The sequence below is a fragment of the Nanorana parkeri genome, unplaced genomic scaffold (genome assembly GCF_000935625.1).
Source record: "Nanorana parkeri isolate BGI_ZX_2015 unplaced genomic scaffold, ASM93562v1 scaffold625, whole genome shotgun sequence".
NCBI lineage: Eukaryota > Metazoa > Chordata > Amphibia > Anura > Dicroglossidae > Nanorana > Nanorana parkeri.
The window spans coordinates 775631-791307 of record NW_017306893.1 but is presented as its reverse complement, the minus strand read 5'-3'; the positions used below and the strand labels follow the sequence as shown (position 1 = coordinate 791307).

General features: G+C 37.7%; 1 protein-coding gene across 1 annotated transcript in view; it reads right to left on the bottom strand.

The window, feature by feature from the left end:
* Positions 1–5416: 5416 nt before the first annotated feature.
* Positions 5417–15677, bottom strand: part of LOC108792285 (SH3 domain-containing RING finger protein 3-like) — a gene marked incomplete at its 5' end in the record, with an annotated part of 152550 nt that continues 142289 nt past the window's right edge. Inside the window, 2 exons of the mRNA XM_018563027.1 lie at positions 5417–6156; positions 13043–13374. Of these exons, the coding sequence (XP_018418529.1) occupies positions 5988–6156; positions 13043–13374 (501 nt within the window). The remainder of the gene's footprint in view (positions 6157–13042; positions 13375–15677) is intronic.

Genomic DNA, 15677 nt, shown 5'->3' with positions numbered 1-15677 from the left:
AGGACGCCGAGGTAGATACCATAGCTGGAGAGGAGGAAGAGACAGGCAGCAGGGAGCAGTCTAGGAGCCAGCCAGGAACGTGGTTCAGGTGAGTATAACTCTTGTTATGTTAGCTCCCTGGACAAAATGAGCACCTAACCCTTGCAGTGTGGGGGTAGCCTCAATGCAAGGGTTAAGATTTTTTCCCCCCCCCCCTCCCCAGAGCTCAGAGTACAATTCTAGCCCTGAGGTGAATGGATTGATACAGATGTGTATTCAATAGCAATACTCACAGAGCATTCAATGGCAAAGACTGAACATGGCCAGGCAGTGTTCTTAACCTGCTTTTGCACTTCTTTCTATAGTGTATAACGTACCATCTCTGGAGACACTTTGGAGATTGTCCATTAAAACCTATGGCTGGCACATGTCAGGTTAAAAGTGGCAACTGCAGACATTACCTGGCTATGTGCAGCCTATGGCAGTGAGATCACTGTGCATCTCTGTCCAAAGTCTCTAAGTATATTTAAGTTCAAGATGAGGAAAATTCAGCAGTCTTTTTAAGGGGCTTTATTCTGAAGTGCAACTAAGAGTTCACAAGGCCTTCCTTTTTACATGAACACCTGGTTGTGCCATTACCATACCTTGTGTACTTAAAATAACAATGCTGACTAAAATGTTGTAACTTGAATGTTCTACAGATGTCAATGGTTATACATTAAGTTACAATTAAGCACTAGATGTTCAATACTGAGAACATTGTAAAATGATTTATCATCTGCAACAAACAGCACGTTTTCATACTTGAATTTTTCTGCTTTGGCAAGTGTATTTTATTTAGGTAATATTTAGCTTCACTGTCTTCATTGCAAACTGTTTTTATTGCAATTTTATTTCCTTTTGGGAGCTTATATTTGGTTTAGTAAATGTTATTATATAAACATATACAAAGTAGGTATAGAGGCACTCACAAGTCTTGAGGCAGAGATAAGTCAAAGGGGTTGATTTACTAACCTTTTAAACACACCACGAACGTGTATACACCTCTGTAGTGTGTTCCCTCCCAGCATGATCTATGGGAGGAATCGAAACACCTTTGTAGTGTGTACACACCCAGCAGGTGTGTTGTGCAAAGCCCTGCAATGAATTGCAAGGTAATGTGGTGTAAATTAGCTCTATGTTATGTTGCTTGCGTTGATGAATGCAGGAATGTAAATGCATGAGCTAACCATTTTTGTCTAAACTGTGAAGCAGCATTATATATGCATCATGTGCATGATTTTTCCATATATGGCATTAGTGGAAATATGCTTTTAGAGACTTTTTGGTTGATAAATACGTTTTGCTGTGTGAAAATCACACACACCTGGTGTGTGTGTGTGTTTAGGTTAGTAAATCACCCCCAAAGCATCAGCATTTTATTGTCAACATTTTGACAGAGTTCAGTCCATCTTTGTCAAGATGATGGACTGAGCTCCACCAAAATGTTGACAATGAAATGCTGATGCTTTGAGGCGTGGTTCACATCTGAGTGATCTGAGGTCGCATGGCGATCTGTGCGGTTTTGTGCGTGATTGCGGAATCGTGCACAGACGCAAACCGCACTTGCTTCACCATTAATTTCTAATGGCACCCCAATCGTGGCTAGCAATCCGCGTGTTTTTAGGCCACGTTTCCACGGTGCAATCGCGCAAAAATGTGGTCGCAAAAAATGTGGGTCGCTCGTCGCACAAAAAAAGTGCATGAGCTTTTTTGCCTCGCGGATATGACCTCATAGAAATCAATTGGTCTGACTGGGAACCGCGTGGACCCGGGCCACCCATATGTGAACCAGGCTGAACTTATTTCCACTCCAACACCCATGAGTGCCTCTATATCTACTGGATTTGTATGGATATTTTTGTGGATGAGCACCTGGGCATAGGGTGTGGTGGCTACCCCTGGCAGTGTATATATCTAGCAAAAGTTAAGTAGGCACTCAGAGGTCTTCAAATAGGAGTAATCGCTTATAGTGTGTATCTTACTATACCATATATGATTGATGCTCAGCCTTGCATTATAGCCATGGTTGGGGAAGAAAAATAACAGACCCTTTTTCTATTAGTAGGTTATATGACTGATGTTCTTACCTCCAGTCAGATATTCCAGTTCACAAACCCTTTATGAATGTCTTGGCTAGACAGCTTTGTACATCAACTGCAAAAAAGGGAATGGACAGGAGGGTTTCGTGTGATAGGAAGGTGCTTCTAAATGCTACAGGTTTGGCACATTATAAAATGTAGTACAATACCTTAAAAATACTGCATGTCGTTCCAATCCAGTAGCTTTTGGGTGCAGAATTGAATGATGTGTTATCTACTCATGTCTATTTATGTGCAGAATGTCAAGGTCATATGCCAAGGCACTTTCCTGTTTAAGACAGGGCAACAGTTACTGCATGCCCCTAAATTATGCATTCAGACGATAAAGGACTTTGGCAAGAACTTTACAATGTCAGTTGCTACAGATTAATAAATGAAAATGCATTTACATGATTAGGTACATCATAGCCATATAATTTAATTATATACAGATGTATTATATTGCCAGGGTTAATTTGTAGGGGGATAATTTTTAGCTGAAAAGAAAACTCAATTCTCAAAATGTTTTCCATATTGATTGCACCACAGTTATAACAATGTTGTTCTGTTCAAACAACATGGCATTGGGCTTCTGTCTAAATACTGTTGTATGTTAAGTGCAAACCTCCAATCCACAAGTAACACTTATGGTCTAAAAACATTATGGCTATCCTTTGAAAATGGATTGCTAGAATTATTTCCATGCATTGTAAGTGAACAGTGAACTTCAAAAGGGACACTAAGGGAACGACACTTCCACACCACATTTACTTTGACATATTAAAGCTCTGCAAACAACTTAAAACAAATAAAATGGAGAAATCATTGAATGTGACATTTCATTCTTTTATGGCATTCACTATTAATATCCTAGACTTGAAAGAATAACACATCACAAGAAACAGTGCCCTTTTAAAGTAGTAAAATACCCCTCATTTCTGTGCAAGTTAACCATGTACCCAAATAATGAGGCTGAGCTGAAAGTACATTTGTTAAACAGTTATTATTCTAAATTTAAACCGTATAAACTGATTTGGTGGTTTAAATAATTACGTACCTCTTGTGCCCGGTTTAAAGTGCTTTAATTCCCAAACACTCAGTTATAGTGGTTTGCAAAATATATAAAAGGTAAAACCTGCTTCTAAAATCATAATAAAAGCAGCAGTCTCATTTCAACCACTTGTAAATAATTTTGGAAAGATAATTCCTCTAGACTATTACTATTAATGGTACTAACTACCTTTATTAGGACATGCCAGTCCTCAGTAAAGTGACTTTAACTAATCAGAGTACCAAGCTTACTGAGGTAAGCTGCAGAGCAGATAGAAAAAAAAGAATAAAAGTATATGTGCTTTTAATGCGATAACCAGCAGGTTTTAATTTAGTTCTTGTGCTTTCTAAAACAACTGAGTGCTGGTAAATTTGACTTCTTCACTTTGTAAACACTTGTGCTATAGAGAATGGTGAATCTAGGATTCCTGCAGGATTTGAGAACTAATACGGTGACTGAACCCAAATCTGGGAAGTCATATTTCAGTGCACCTACCCTTTTACATTACTTTGACTCTACTTTTACGTGTCATTTGGCTCAAAATTGAAGGTACAAATTGAAGGCCCATATTTTCTGCTTTTAGGCCAGCCCTGCATTGCAAGTCCTTTGACCAATTCTAGCATCACTTGTCTGGACACATAGGTGTTAATCTACTAAAGGAAAATAGGCTCTTCACTTTGCAAGGGAATTCTCCTTTATTTTAGTGAACAAGGTGAAGCTCTGCTGACTTCTATCATCCAACAATGTGCAAGCAAAAATAATGTTCTTTATTTTCCTTGCATATGATTAGGTATTCTTTCACCAAGCTAAGGGAAAATGCCCTTACAAACTGCAAATTTCCTTGCAATGTGAACAACCAATGTGCCTTTAATAAATCAACTACAAAGGGTTTAAAAAGAAATTGTGAGACATGGAAGAGGTTGTTATTGCACAAAACATTATCAAATATGCTGGAAAATCAGAGTATTCAGCAATTATAACTTTTGTTCTACAGAAAGGGAAATGTTTACTTTGCCAAGTGTTGGATTAATAAGGGAAATAACAACAGTGTAACAATCCAGCCATTCACAGGCAGATCTCTTACCGCTTGTCATTTTCATTGAAACATTTCCCTATATAAGGATAGCTTTAATGAATCTCACTGCTCCAAAATAATCTTTTATTTTCTGCTAATGATCAGGCCTTTTAAAATTATTGCAATAACATTTCCCTAGGAGCCTACGTTTTTTGCTGGTCATTATTATATATTGGCATTGAATGAATGTAGACCTATATAGCCAGGTATCCAATATTTGTAACACCACTTCAGAATCCATACTGGCAAATGACAAGGACAATACTCCCCACAACTTTACAATCTGTACATAAATATTTTCCATATAGGGACGTGCAGTGTTCTTTTTACTAGCACACTTTTTCTTTTTCGGGTATATAAAAGAACTTATTCCAGATAACCAGCTTCGTAAACAAATAATATTTAGATAAATATATGAATCTGAAATATGGAAGATTTTAATAAAGATCAAAAACTACCAACAGTTACTAATATTTTAAATATTTTCCTAGCCAGGTTGAAGTACCGTATTAAAGTTTTGATATTTATATAACACCTTGATCTGTTAAAGGACAACTGTACTTTTAGTATAGTCATCCTTTAGGTAAACCCTCAGACTGCAGCCTGCCTGTAAAATATCTTCATCCCCTCACCTACAAGATTGTGCGGTTCTGCCCAGTGCCACACAACTGAAAGAAATATGTCTCCACCAGGTCCTCTTCCTGTGGATGCTAGAGGCCACCATGAGTACGGCTCATTTATAGGAATGAATGAGGCCATGGCACTCTGTAGGAAGAGGATCCAACTAGGACAGTTTCCTTGCCAAGACAGGATCTTACAGATCAGAGGAGCAGGGTGAAAGCTAAGTATTTTACCAAGTGGGCTGTAGTTAGCAGGAAGGGGGGTTTACTTGAAGGACAACTGTACTAAAAGTGCATTTGTCCTTTAACCCCACTATTGTGCTTTTTCCCATATGGTAATTTGTGTGTCTTTTCTGATGCACTGTGGGTAAAGAAAATGGACATTTCTATATGTGTAAACATTTCTCAGCAAAAAAATGAAAACTAAGAAGAAAATTTAAAATGTAATACAATAGCTTCAAAGTAGCCATAAATGTTCAAAAAGGAACATTTTAAAGCAAAATGTAAACATACATTTTAACAATCTTATTCAAACCACAGATTGTTAAAATATCTTTTTTTTGTTCGCTAATAACATTTCAAACTTGTGCCCTTTATTGTGCATATATTCCTACTATAGAGTAACTGTGGATAAAACCAGTTGTTGGTCACTTCATGTTTTCCACTACATCAAGAGGGTGATTAATATCAATATGGCCCATCTAAGTTGCTTATCTCTCTTGCATAGGCAAGTAATAAGAACACTGCAGTGTATACAAATAAGTTAGCATATAATAAAACATTCATTTTAAAGTAATTTCATTTATATTCTATACATCACAATGATCAAACAAGATTAAAATGTGCATCTTCTCAAATTGTGGTTCCAAGTGGAAGGCACTACTCCAATAGATCACTGAATGTTCAAATCAACCATTTTTCAATGAAGGACATCAAACTCAATATCTTCTTTTTGTTTTAGGCTGAGGGTCCAAGGGTATCTTTGGAAGTCAAAATTACAACTCATAGCTATTAGGCTTCCTTATATATTGATGTCTTGTGCTTATTCTTTTGTGCCATGGACATCATAATCCACTATTTTCCACATAATTAGTCAGAACGTTACTGGATGCTTTTCAATATAAAAAAAATTCTTGAAGGGTTCAGAAACTTTCTACAAAGCTTCCAGGAAAAAGCCCTGTCCTTCCATTTCTCTGTAATGTGCCTTTATACCAGCCATCTTCCCGCTTCTTGTGAACAAAAACAATGTCTCCTTCTTTCAGCTCAATTTCTGCTTCACTTTGAGGTGGATAGGGCACAACTACTCGATATCTGAAACACACAGTAGTCATTTGTTCAAAAACCACATAGATGGATACTTGGATATTTTAACAAAACAGGTACACTACATAATATAGTCTATATGTATTTTTCTTTTCTTAAGAGGCAGCATGCCCTATGTGTATGGTATAATGCATTTCAGTTAATTATGTGGGCTGTCTTCTGAAGATTTAAGAAGTGTACATTATGTTTGTGTATTGTGCTGTCCCATAGCACTAATCTGATTCTCTCTTTAGGGTCTGGAAGAATGAAAAGGGTAACCTGATTCCTGACATACTGCAACAGTCTATTTGGTACAATTCTTACAAACTGTTCATTAAGTAAACATTAGACATGTGCGATTCGTTTCGTTCCGAATCAAATAAACTAAACAAATTTTTTGGCAGTGCACATGTCTAGTAAACATTGCCATGTAATCGCTGAGATTACAAATCACAGAGATCACAAGGCACAAAGGCAGTCTGATCAGCTCTTTGCCTGAAGCTGATGCTCTCCGCTGTCTAATGATGCATGCACACAGGAGATTCAAGGAGGATGTAAAGGTACGTCCTCCAAGAACAATAGGGCTTTGGACTGGCAATATATATATATATAAAGTCGCCAGTCCGCAAGTGGCTAAAATTACCTTAAATAGTGTGGCAGCTTGATGAATTTTAAAGCAGATACTTCCATTGGTGCAACTTGACTCAATATAACTATACATACAGTATCTGTAATCAAGAGGACTGCTGGGGATTGTAAAAATTCACTGTGGTAATCTGCACTACAGTCAGCGCTGGTCTCTTCTGGCTGCAGCTTCAGTGGCTTCCCCACTGCACACTGAGTACAGGGAGTCCCTTGCTTTGCACTGCCGCCATTCAGAGAACACCTTATATTTTTTCAGCGGATACAATCTATTCTATGAGTGGACAATCTGGAGTTCGTGATATCAACTGCCCTCCCTCTGCATTTCACCCAAGCCGCTGAAGAGACCAGCTATTACTGGATGTAGTGCAGAATACTAGTTATTAGAATAAGGGCCTGTTCCCACTAGCCCGTCTGCTAAAATGAAGCATTTTAGCAGACCAGCTGGTATGTTGTGATAGCACTGGCAGTGTGCATTGTATTTTGCACTGCTTACATCCATTTTTTAAAAAACTTTATTGGTATGTGTACACTCCATCCAGGTCCCAGCGCAATTGAATAAGGGCCTGTTCCCACTAACCCTTCTGCTAAAATTAAGCATTTTAGCAGACCAGCTAGTATGTTGTGATAGCACTGGCAGTGTGCATTGTATTTTGCACTGCTTACATCCATTTCTTTTTTTACTTTATTGGTATGTGTACACTCCATCCAGGTCCCAGTGCAATTGGCTGCCCTGCAGTGGCATCTTGCGGGGGCATGCTGCAGAAAAATGCAGCATGTCTCTGTTTTATGTTCCCTAGCAGTGACTTCTGGTTTTCTTCTGCAGAGACATGCAGGTCACCGCTATAGTGTGAATGTGTCCTGAAAGGCATATTGAGCATTTTTTAAATTTGTCTTTTTATCTTAAAATGTGAACAAAAGAAAAGAGAAACACATTTCTGCGGACCATATTGCTTATAGTTGTAATGCATTTAATAACATCAGACATATGCAGGGAAATATTATTTTACTTGTAACTGCATCTACTGCCTAAAATGTAGATACTGATTTTCAATAACTCAAACTGTTGTTCCATATTTTGTTAAACGGTGGGATCACTCAACAGTTAACAGTTTCCTAATACAGTTCTAATTTGCATCAGTGCTTTTTCATAACAGAAAACAGTTGGATTATGGGATAGTAAAATGCGCTGAATGGAACAGACCAGTGAAGTATGTAAATAACTGTTTTGTGGCATTTCAGTAACACACTGTGCGTTGCTTTCATTGTACGTGTTGCTTTTATTTAACATGCATATGTTGTTTACCTTATGATTGCATACAAAGGCTTTACATTTTTTTTTTTTGTAACAAGCCATAACCTGCAATCAAAAAAGTATACCACCAAACATATCTTAGTAAAATATTTTACTAGACAAATACATGAACCCAGACCCAGAAGAACAGCTAGTTGCATGCCAAATACTGAGCATTAAGTAAAAATGTATATTGTTAATTGTTGCCTTGCAGCAGCCCATCCAACATGGCTTATGACCAGCAACATTAATGGCAGATAATTTAGGGATATGAAGCCTAAACTTTTGTTTGTTTTGATGGAGTATGGAAGTGTTAAAACCCGTGTCAAGCTTTTATCTCTGTCAGTGTCTCTGCTGGGAAAATTTACATGCTATTTGACATTTGCTCTGGGACATAAAATGATGGAAAATCCAAACATTTACTTTCCTGAACAGGAGGAGAGGTGGAATCTTCCGATAGGCACACCAATTAGGGTGAGAAGATCACGTTTTCCTCTAAATTCCTATTTTGCCCTTAGGACTGAAAGTTCTTTCTTTTTTAACACATTTTTTTTTTGCACGTATGAAACATATATGTAATCAGCAAGCATGATTAAATAAGGAATTGGTTGTCAGCATTGTTAACATAGTGTCAATAAGAAAATACATTAAAAAAATAATAAAAGATCACCAACAAATAATTGCATTTAATCCAATACCAATGCCATATTGCGTTATGTATTCAAATAAGAGTAATTGAACTCTTGCCAACTCACACCCACCAAGATGGTATTAGGACTGAAAGTTCTTTAACTGCATAAAATGTACAAATGTATCTACCTGCCCATCAACATAAAAACAAACACTGAGATACGGTTTCAGATACAATGAGCAATAACATAAAATGCTGCGACCTGTAGTACATGGCACCTTTATCATTTAATCAAAAGATTCCATGAGCAGGTTGGTCCACCCAAATTTACATTTTTCCACTTGCTGGAAAGCATTATTACCTGAGTCTCTGATATAGCTCTACTGGTAAGATCTTGTGAGCCCCTGGGTCTGCATACCTCCTACGACCATTTTGAGGGGGTACCATTCTCCCTTTTGGGTTTTTAATGGAGAATCTAGATTTAAACATTTAAAAAGGAAGTAATTAAATTTTGCAGTACAATGCATAATGGAAAATGTATGTGATCCTCATTCCTAAGCTTTTCCCTGCACCATTGCTTTAAACAATTTAGACATCAATATTTAATAATTCAATATGACCATTGTCAATATGATATATGTCACATTAATCAAACATTCAGTGCATGGTATAAAGGGAATGAATATCTACTGAAAATATGTTCAATAAATATATATAAACTTGAGACTGCTAAAAAAAAGTGGATGAAAAAGATCAACTTCTCAATACACAGCTTGGTTCCGACATTGTCATGTATAGGGCTGCAGAAATCAAAGATATAGCTTCTACAAGATAGAGTTAACAGAGACTGAAAAGTCTCCACAGCCGAAACAGTGCATGCAGCAGATGCAATCTGTGACCATTCATTCAGTTAAGGGATTCTACAGGTGCTTTCAGACACATTACCCAGTGGACTCAGTATAGCCACTGGTCCACCTCACATGGGAAAAGAAAACAGCAGGGAGAGAAGCATAAACCAGCTCCACTGATGATTTTTGCAGCTCTATACATGAGAATGTCTGAACCCGTGTATTGAGAAGTTGACCGTTTTCATCCACTTACCCTATGGGGATCACCCTGGCTTAAAAAGGGTCACATGTTTGCACTGACAAACTGACTCTTGTGATTACAGCATTGAGTGCATTGGTGCATCGGTTTGGGGTATATATGTTAATGGCCCTGCATTGGAGAATCACCAGCTAGCTTGTCCTTGATTGCCCCTTTGTCTGCTGACAGGAGTTTTTTTTGGCAGTCTCAAGTCTGTGTACATGTTTTGAACATATTTTCAGTAGATACAGCCATTCTCTCATTCTCTCTTGAAGAAGCTGATCAAGCTGTCTGAAAAACATGGTTGATTATTGTAATGTATATTATATTAACAAAGGTCATATGGAAGTATTAATTAATTGATGCATATATTGTGTAAGGCAATGGTATAAAGAAAAGCTTAGGTCAAATACATTTTTCATTATGAACTGTATGTTAAATTTTATTGACCTTTTTAAATGTCTAGTTTTATGTATGTCTGGTACCTTTTTTCTGTCTTGCTCAAACAATTGCTTTAACCTCCCTGGCTGTATGATTATATAGGATTTTAGCATCCCAAAGCAGGTCAGGGACAAGGTAAGTGTCACTTTGTGCATTCCCGAGTCTGGCTCGGGGTTACCGCTCCTCGTATTGAAAATTAATCCCGAGCCAGACTCAGGAATACCGCCAGGGAGGTTAAGGTTTTTTTTAGATACATGGATGTGGTACCTGATCGGCCCAATGTATCATTAATATGGAGTATCTAGGACATATTATATAGTCAGCCCTTGTATCTGGATACAAGGGCTGACTTGGTATACAAGGGCTGACTTGGTATACCAGGTTTAAAACTAATGTACCACATTTGGGTAAACTGACCCTTTAACGATTACACAACAAACATGCCAAAATGACTAATTTTAGTTCATTTAATTTCTTGTCCATGTTGCATGTGGTTATGAAGATATGTTAATTAAAAAGTATTTCTATTTCTAATAAAGCCAGGACTCCAGTCACACTCTCTGCCACCTCCAGAAGCCCCTGCTCTCCAGATGTCAGCTTGTGGCGATAAAAAGTAAAATTAGTTTAAGAAAATCATTGTGTGCGGTAGATGGGTTTATTAGTTTAGCCAGAAACTGTGAACGTGCCATGAATACATATGAGGACAGCAGTAAATGTGAATCAGCCGAGATGATTTTAGGGCCTGGCACTATCTTTCCAAGTGAATGAAAAGAGTAATCATTCTACATTGACAGCATAAAATCACATCAATGGCCAGACGCTCAAAGGACTAAATCACATTTTAACTTAGGGTACTAATTTTAACTCACAAAGAGGTTTTACACATTACTTGTGAAATCATTTTTCCCAAATACACTTTTTTTTATATTTCCATAAAGCAAAAAGAAAATGGTTCTTTGCTGTGTGCAGGAAAAAAATTCAATTTTCTACCGTGCAGTCTTTAAGTAAGCCAAGAACTATTTAAAGGAGAACCATGAGATGAGTGATTTCCACTCACCTCATAGTTCTAAGCCTACCTGTGACAATGAGACTGTCACAGGTCGGCTCAGTAGATCGGGAGGTGAGGGAACACATACCGGGTTCCCTCCCCTCTCGATCCTGTCACGGTTCTCTGCCATGACAGGGGGAGGGGCTGGATTCCCCTCTCCCCGCTCCGATCTGCCAGCGCTGACTAGCGGTACGGACAGGGGAGGGGGCGGGCACAGCTGGATCTGCCTCTAGGTAGGCAGAGCCAGCTGTCACTCATGCAGGTGCGGCGTCTCAGTATACCGCGAGCTGTAGCTCGCGGTATACTGAGCTTAGGGTAACGGGAGGACGCTAGTTTGTGTCCTCCCGTTACCCTAAGGAGAACTATGGGGAAAAACACTGACCCCATAGTTCTCCTTTAAGGTCAAACTGATTTTCTAGGCGTTAAATATGTGCAATAAACTAAATATTTATTTTCTTTGTAAAGCCTCTAGTATACATTTCATTATTTTCTATAAGAGGTGAAAAGTACTTGTCTTTTAAATATTTTAAAATAGTTTTGACCAGCTACCTTAAAGTATAATAAAGTTAATAAACCAGTTTAAGAAGGATGTTAGCAGGTATAGTTGCTTGCCAGCTTCTTACAACATTCAGAGACCCTTACTGGTACCACTAGAAACAGTGGCTGCATTTAAACACAAAGGAGATCAATGCAGTGTTGCAGTGTAACTTGGATTTTGCTGTTATTTTATATAATTCATGCAGCTACTAACCATAGCATGGCTGAATATATTATTTCTAATTTTACTTAGTTAATAAGGAGAGAGGGAAGGGTGTTGTTTTAACATTCAAATACATTGGGGGTGATTTACTAACCTAAACACACGCACGCACTAGGTGCGTGTGATTTTTACACAGCAAAACGTATTTATCAACCAAAAAGTCTCTAAAAGCATATTTCCACTAATGCCATATATGGAAAAATCATGCACATGATGCATATATAATGCTGCTTCACACTTTAGACAAAAATGGTTAGCTCATGCATTTACATTCCTGCATTCATCAACGCAAGCAACACAACATAGAGCTAATTTACACAACATCACCTTGCAATTCATGCTTGGCTTTACACAACACACCTGCTGGGTGTGTACACACTACAAAGGTGTTTAGATTCCACCCATAGATCATGCTGGGAGGGAACACACTACAGAGGTGTATACATGTTCGTGGTGTGTTTATAAGGTTAGTAAATCAACCCCATTGACTTGCAGGTGATTAGGTAGCTTATATCAGAAGTAGGGATGAACAAATCTGCTTGTGCCTAGTTCGCGCATAGCTTTTCATATCTTGCTGACATTTGCAAATCTTGCAGTAAACCTTATTGAAGTCTATAGAGGCCGAATCCTATTACTCCATTCTGGCCATTTGTAGGGCTAATAAGCAAGCTATTATGATCTAAGTATTAATACTAATGATCAGAAGGCAAAAGGTTTAGCTGCAAGTCACGTTATTCTGTAAAAAACAGTCAAAGTGGTCACAAATAAAAGCTGTCTCTGTATCTGGTTTTATCTATTAAAGAGGGTAATGAATGTGTATTCTTTGTTCAGATGCTTAAATATTCATTTTCTAATAAACAGCACTAATAAATACTGGTAATGGTAATGATACAATGCAATTTTAAAAGCAGGACTCCTGCCATACACATAGTCTGGACATGAAGTGAGTAAATTATTTCACAGTCACATTTGTGGTTTCAGCGTAAACCTTACCTCTCTCTGGATAATTTCGGTTCTGGTCGCACAGCTAACATTGCACAAGCTGGTTGCCTTACTGGAGAAGAAATGGAAAAATTGAGATCTAAAGAACCAGTTTTCCTGTGTAGTGGATGCATTCCCATTGCTCCTTGCATTTCACTTTCAATAGGACATGACCCTGCTCTGCCATGGCTGGACATGGAAAACTCAAGTCCTACTGCTCCTTGTATTACACCTTCAACAATAGCTTGAGGGTCATGTGTTGGTGAAATAGATGGGGGAGAACGGGACTTCTTTTTTGCAGAGGCTCCAGCCAGCAGCTTCAGCAGCCCACCTTTCTTCTCTCTCTGAAAGATAACATATTTTTCTTTATTAATAATTAGGCACTATCATTCCTGTGTTTATTATATTAACCATAATCTCTGGACAGACAGCCATGTTTTAATCATTTTACTTCTGTAGTTTATGTTACCAAATTTTCTGAAAGATAACATATTTTTCTTTATTAATAATTAGGCACTATCATTCCTGTGTTTATTATATTAACCATAATCTCTTGTTTTAATCATTTTACTTCTGTAGTTTATGTTACCAAATGACATAGCTCTGTACATCTCCATAAGGCCTCATGCACACATTCTTTCATCTACGGCTGGAGAGTCCTGCGGTAAGAATCAACAGATGTGGCCGCTGTGCCCTTCCAAGTTAATGACAAGATGACAGTAGCCGCATTGGTCTGTGACTGTCTGCATATAATCGTATATGGTATAATTACCTGCAGATCGCAAGAGATGTTTGTACTGGGACGCAAGCTCTCTGCGTCCAGGGATAAACGTCTCTCTTAAACTGCAGATAATCGTACCATATACGATTATATGCAGACTGTCATGGACAGATGTGGCCGCTGTCACCCTGTCATTAACTTGAATGGGCACAGCGGCCTCATCTGTGCGGACACACCTGGAATTCCTGCTACAAGAATATGTAGATTCTTGCCACGGGAATCTCCAGCCGCAGATTAAACACTGTGTGCAAGAGGCCTTAAGCATCTGCTTGAAGGTATCAGTACGTGAAAAGGCAAACTTAAACTCAATTCTTACAAGCATTAACCTACCTTATTCAATAAAGCAATACAAGCAACATAGCACATAAAATTTCAAAGGTCAGTTTCTGCAGCAAAAATCAGAATAAAGTACATATTGTAACAGTTTGGCTTCAATATGTGAACTGTGCTTGCTAATCCCATATAACATTGTGTATACGATACCAAATATTGTAAGAAATAGGATTTTACAGTCAGATCAGTTGCAAAAAGGATAAGTACATTTCTGTCCTACAACATCTCTTTGTGCTCTAAGACTTGTTCATCCTTGCACCATGATTCATGTGAATGTTTGGTTTGTTTCATATTCCCCCTTAAGTCAGACGGCACCAATCATATGTTATTTATCCATTCATCTATCTTATTTAATCTGTGCATGACTGGATATTCACCCAATTTATTGTGTAAATCTTTTTAACTCCTTTAGTAAATCTTTTTATTCGTTGCTTAAATGCACACATTAAATTTGCCAATTGTATGCAATGTGGTATCCAACTTTATTATGCTGCCTGGATACCTGAACTAAAATGTATGTAACAAATCTACAAAAAAAATAAAATAAATCTAAGAATTGTGTATTAGTTAAAAAAATGGTAACTGTCCGAGAAGAAAAAAAATCTTGTTTGCATCATCCAGACAATACTGTGAGCTTTTAGATTCAAATCACATGGAATCTATGCATTACCAACCCACATATATACAGACACAGGAACTACACTTCAAGCAAGAAATCTCATCTAAACATTAAAAACATCATTTTAATTTAAATTTTTAATGGTCACTTTTTATTATAATTTATACTGACTGGTGATTTTACTAGGAATAATCATTTTTGCCAGAACTATGTTTATGTATCTCTAATTCATTTTCGAATACCGTAATCTGGAATAGAAAGAGTTAAAATGTAATACCAGTGAACCCAATGTCATATAATCTTGAGTAGCGATGGCAACTGTGTCACTGTGGGATACCGAACTAAGTGGACTATGCCTTACTTACAAGAAACCTTGGAATGAAAGTCTATTGGCTTTTGTGTAACTTTCATTCTCAGCATTCTTTACACTGACTGTTCTACACAATCTCCTTGTATCTATCTAGTAATTATCTGACTTTCTGGGCTGGAGCTCATGGGACCTTGGAGTCTGCACGCTGCACCTGAAGTGCATACATGCTGAGTAAAACGTCTGCTGCTGCAGCCATCTGTACCATCTAGTGGTGATCATATCAGACGCCATATACTGTTGGCCCAAATAATGCTTTAGTGGTAGCTGGTGATCTTTAGTGCTGACCTACTATAGGTACCCAGGTTGCATTGAGGATTTATCTAACTGCCTGTTGTGTCTATGGGATAGGAATAAAAAAAAAAACTGACATGGAGTTTAACCATTCCCTACTCTGTTCAAAATGGAAATAAAAATTGTGCTTTAGATATACTTTAATTGTTCCACATATATTAATTTCAGCATTCTTTATTTCCAATTCATACTTTTAGAAAAAAAAAAAAAGAGCCACAAAAAAAAAATCAGACCTGCACTGAAATTTTTTTAG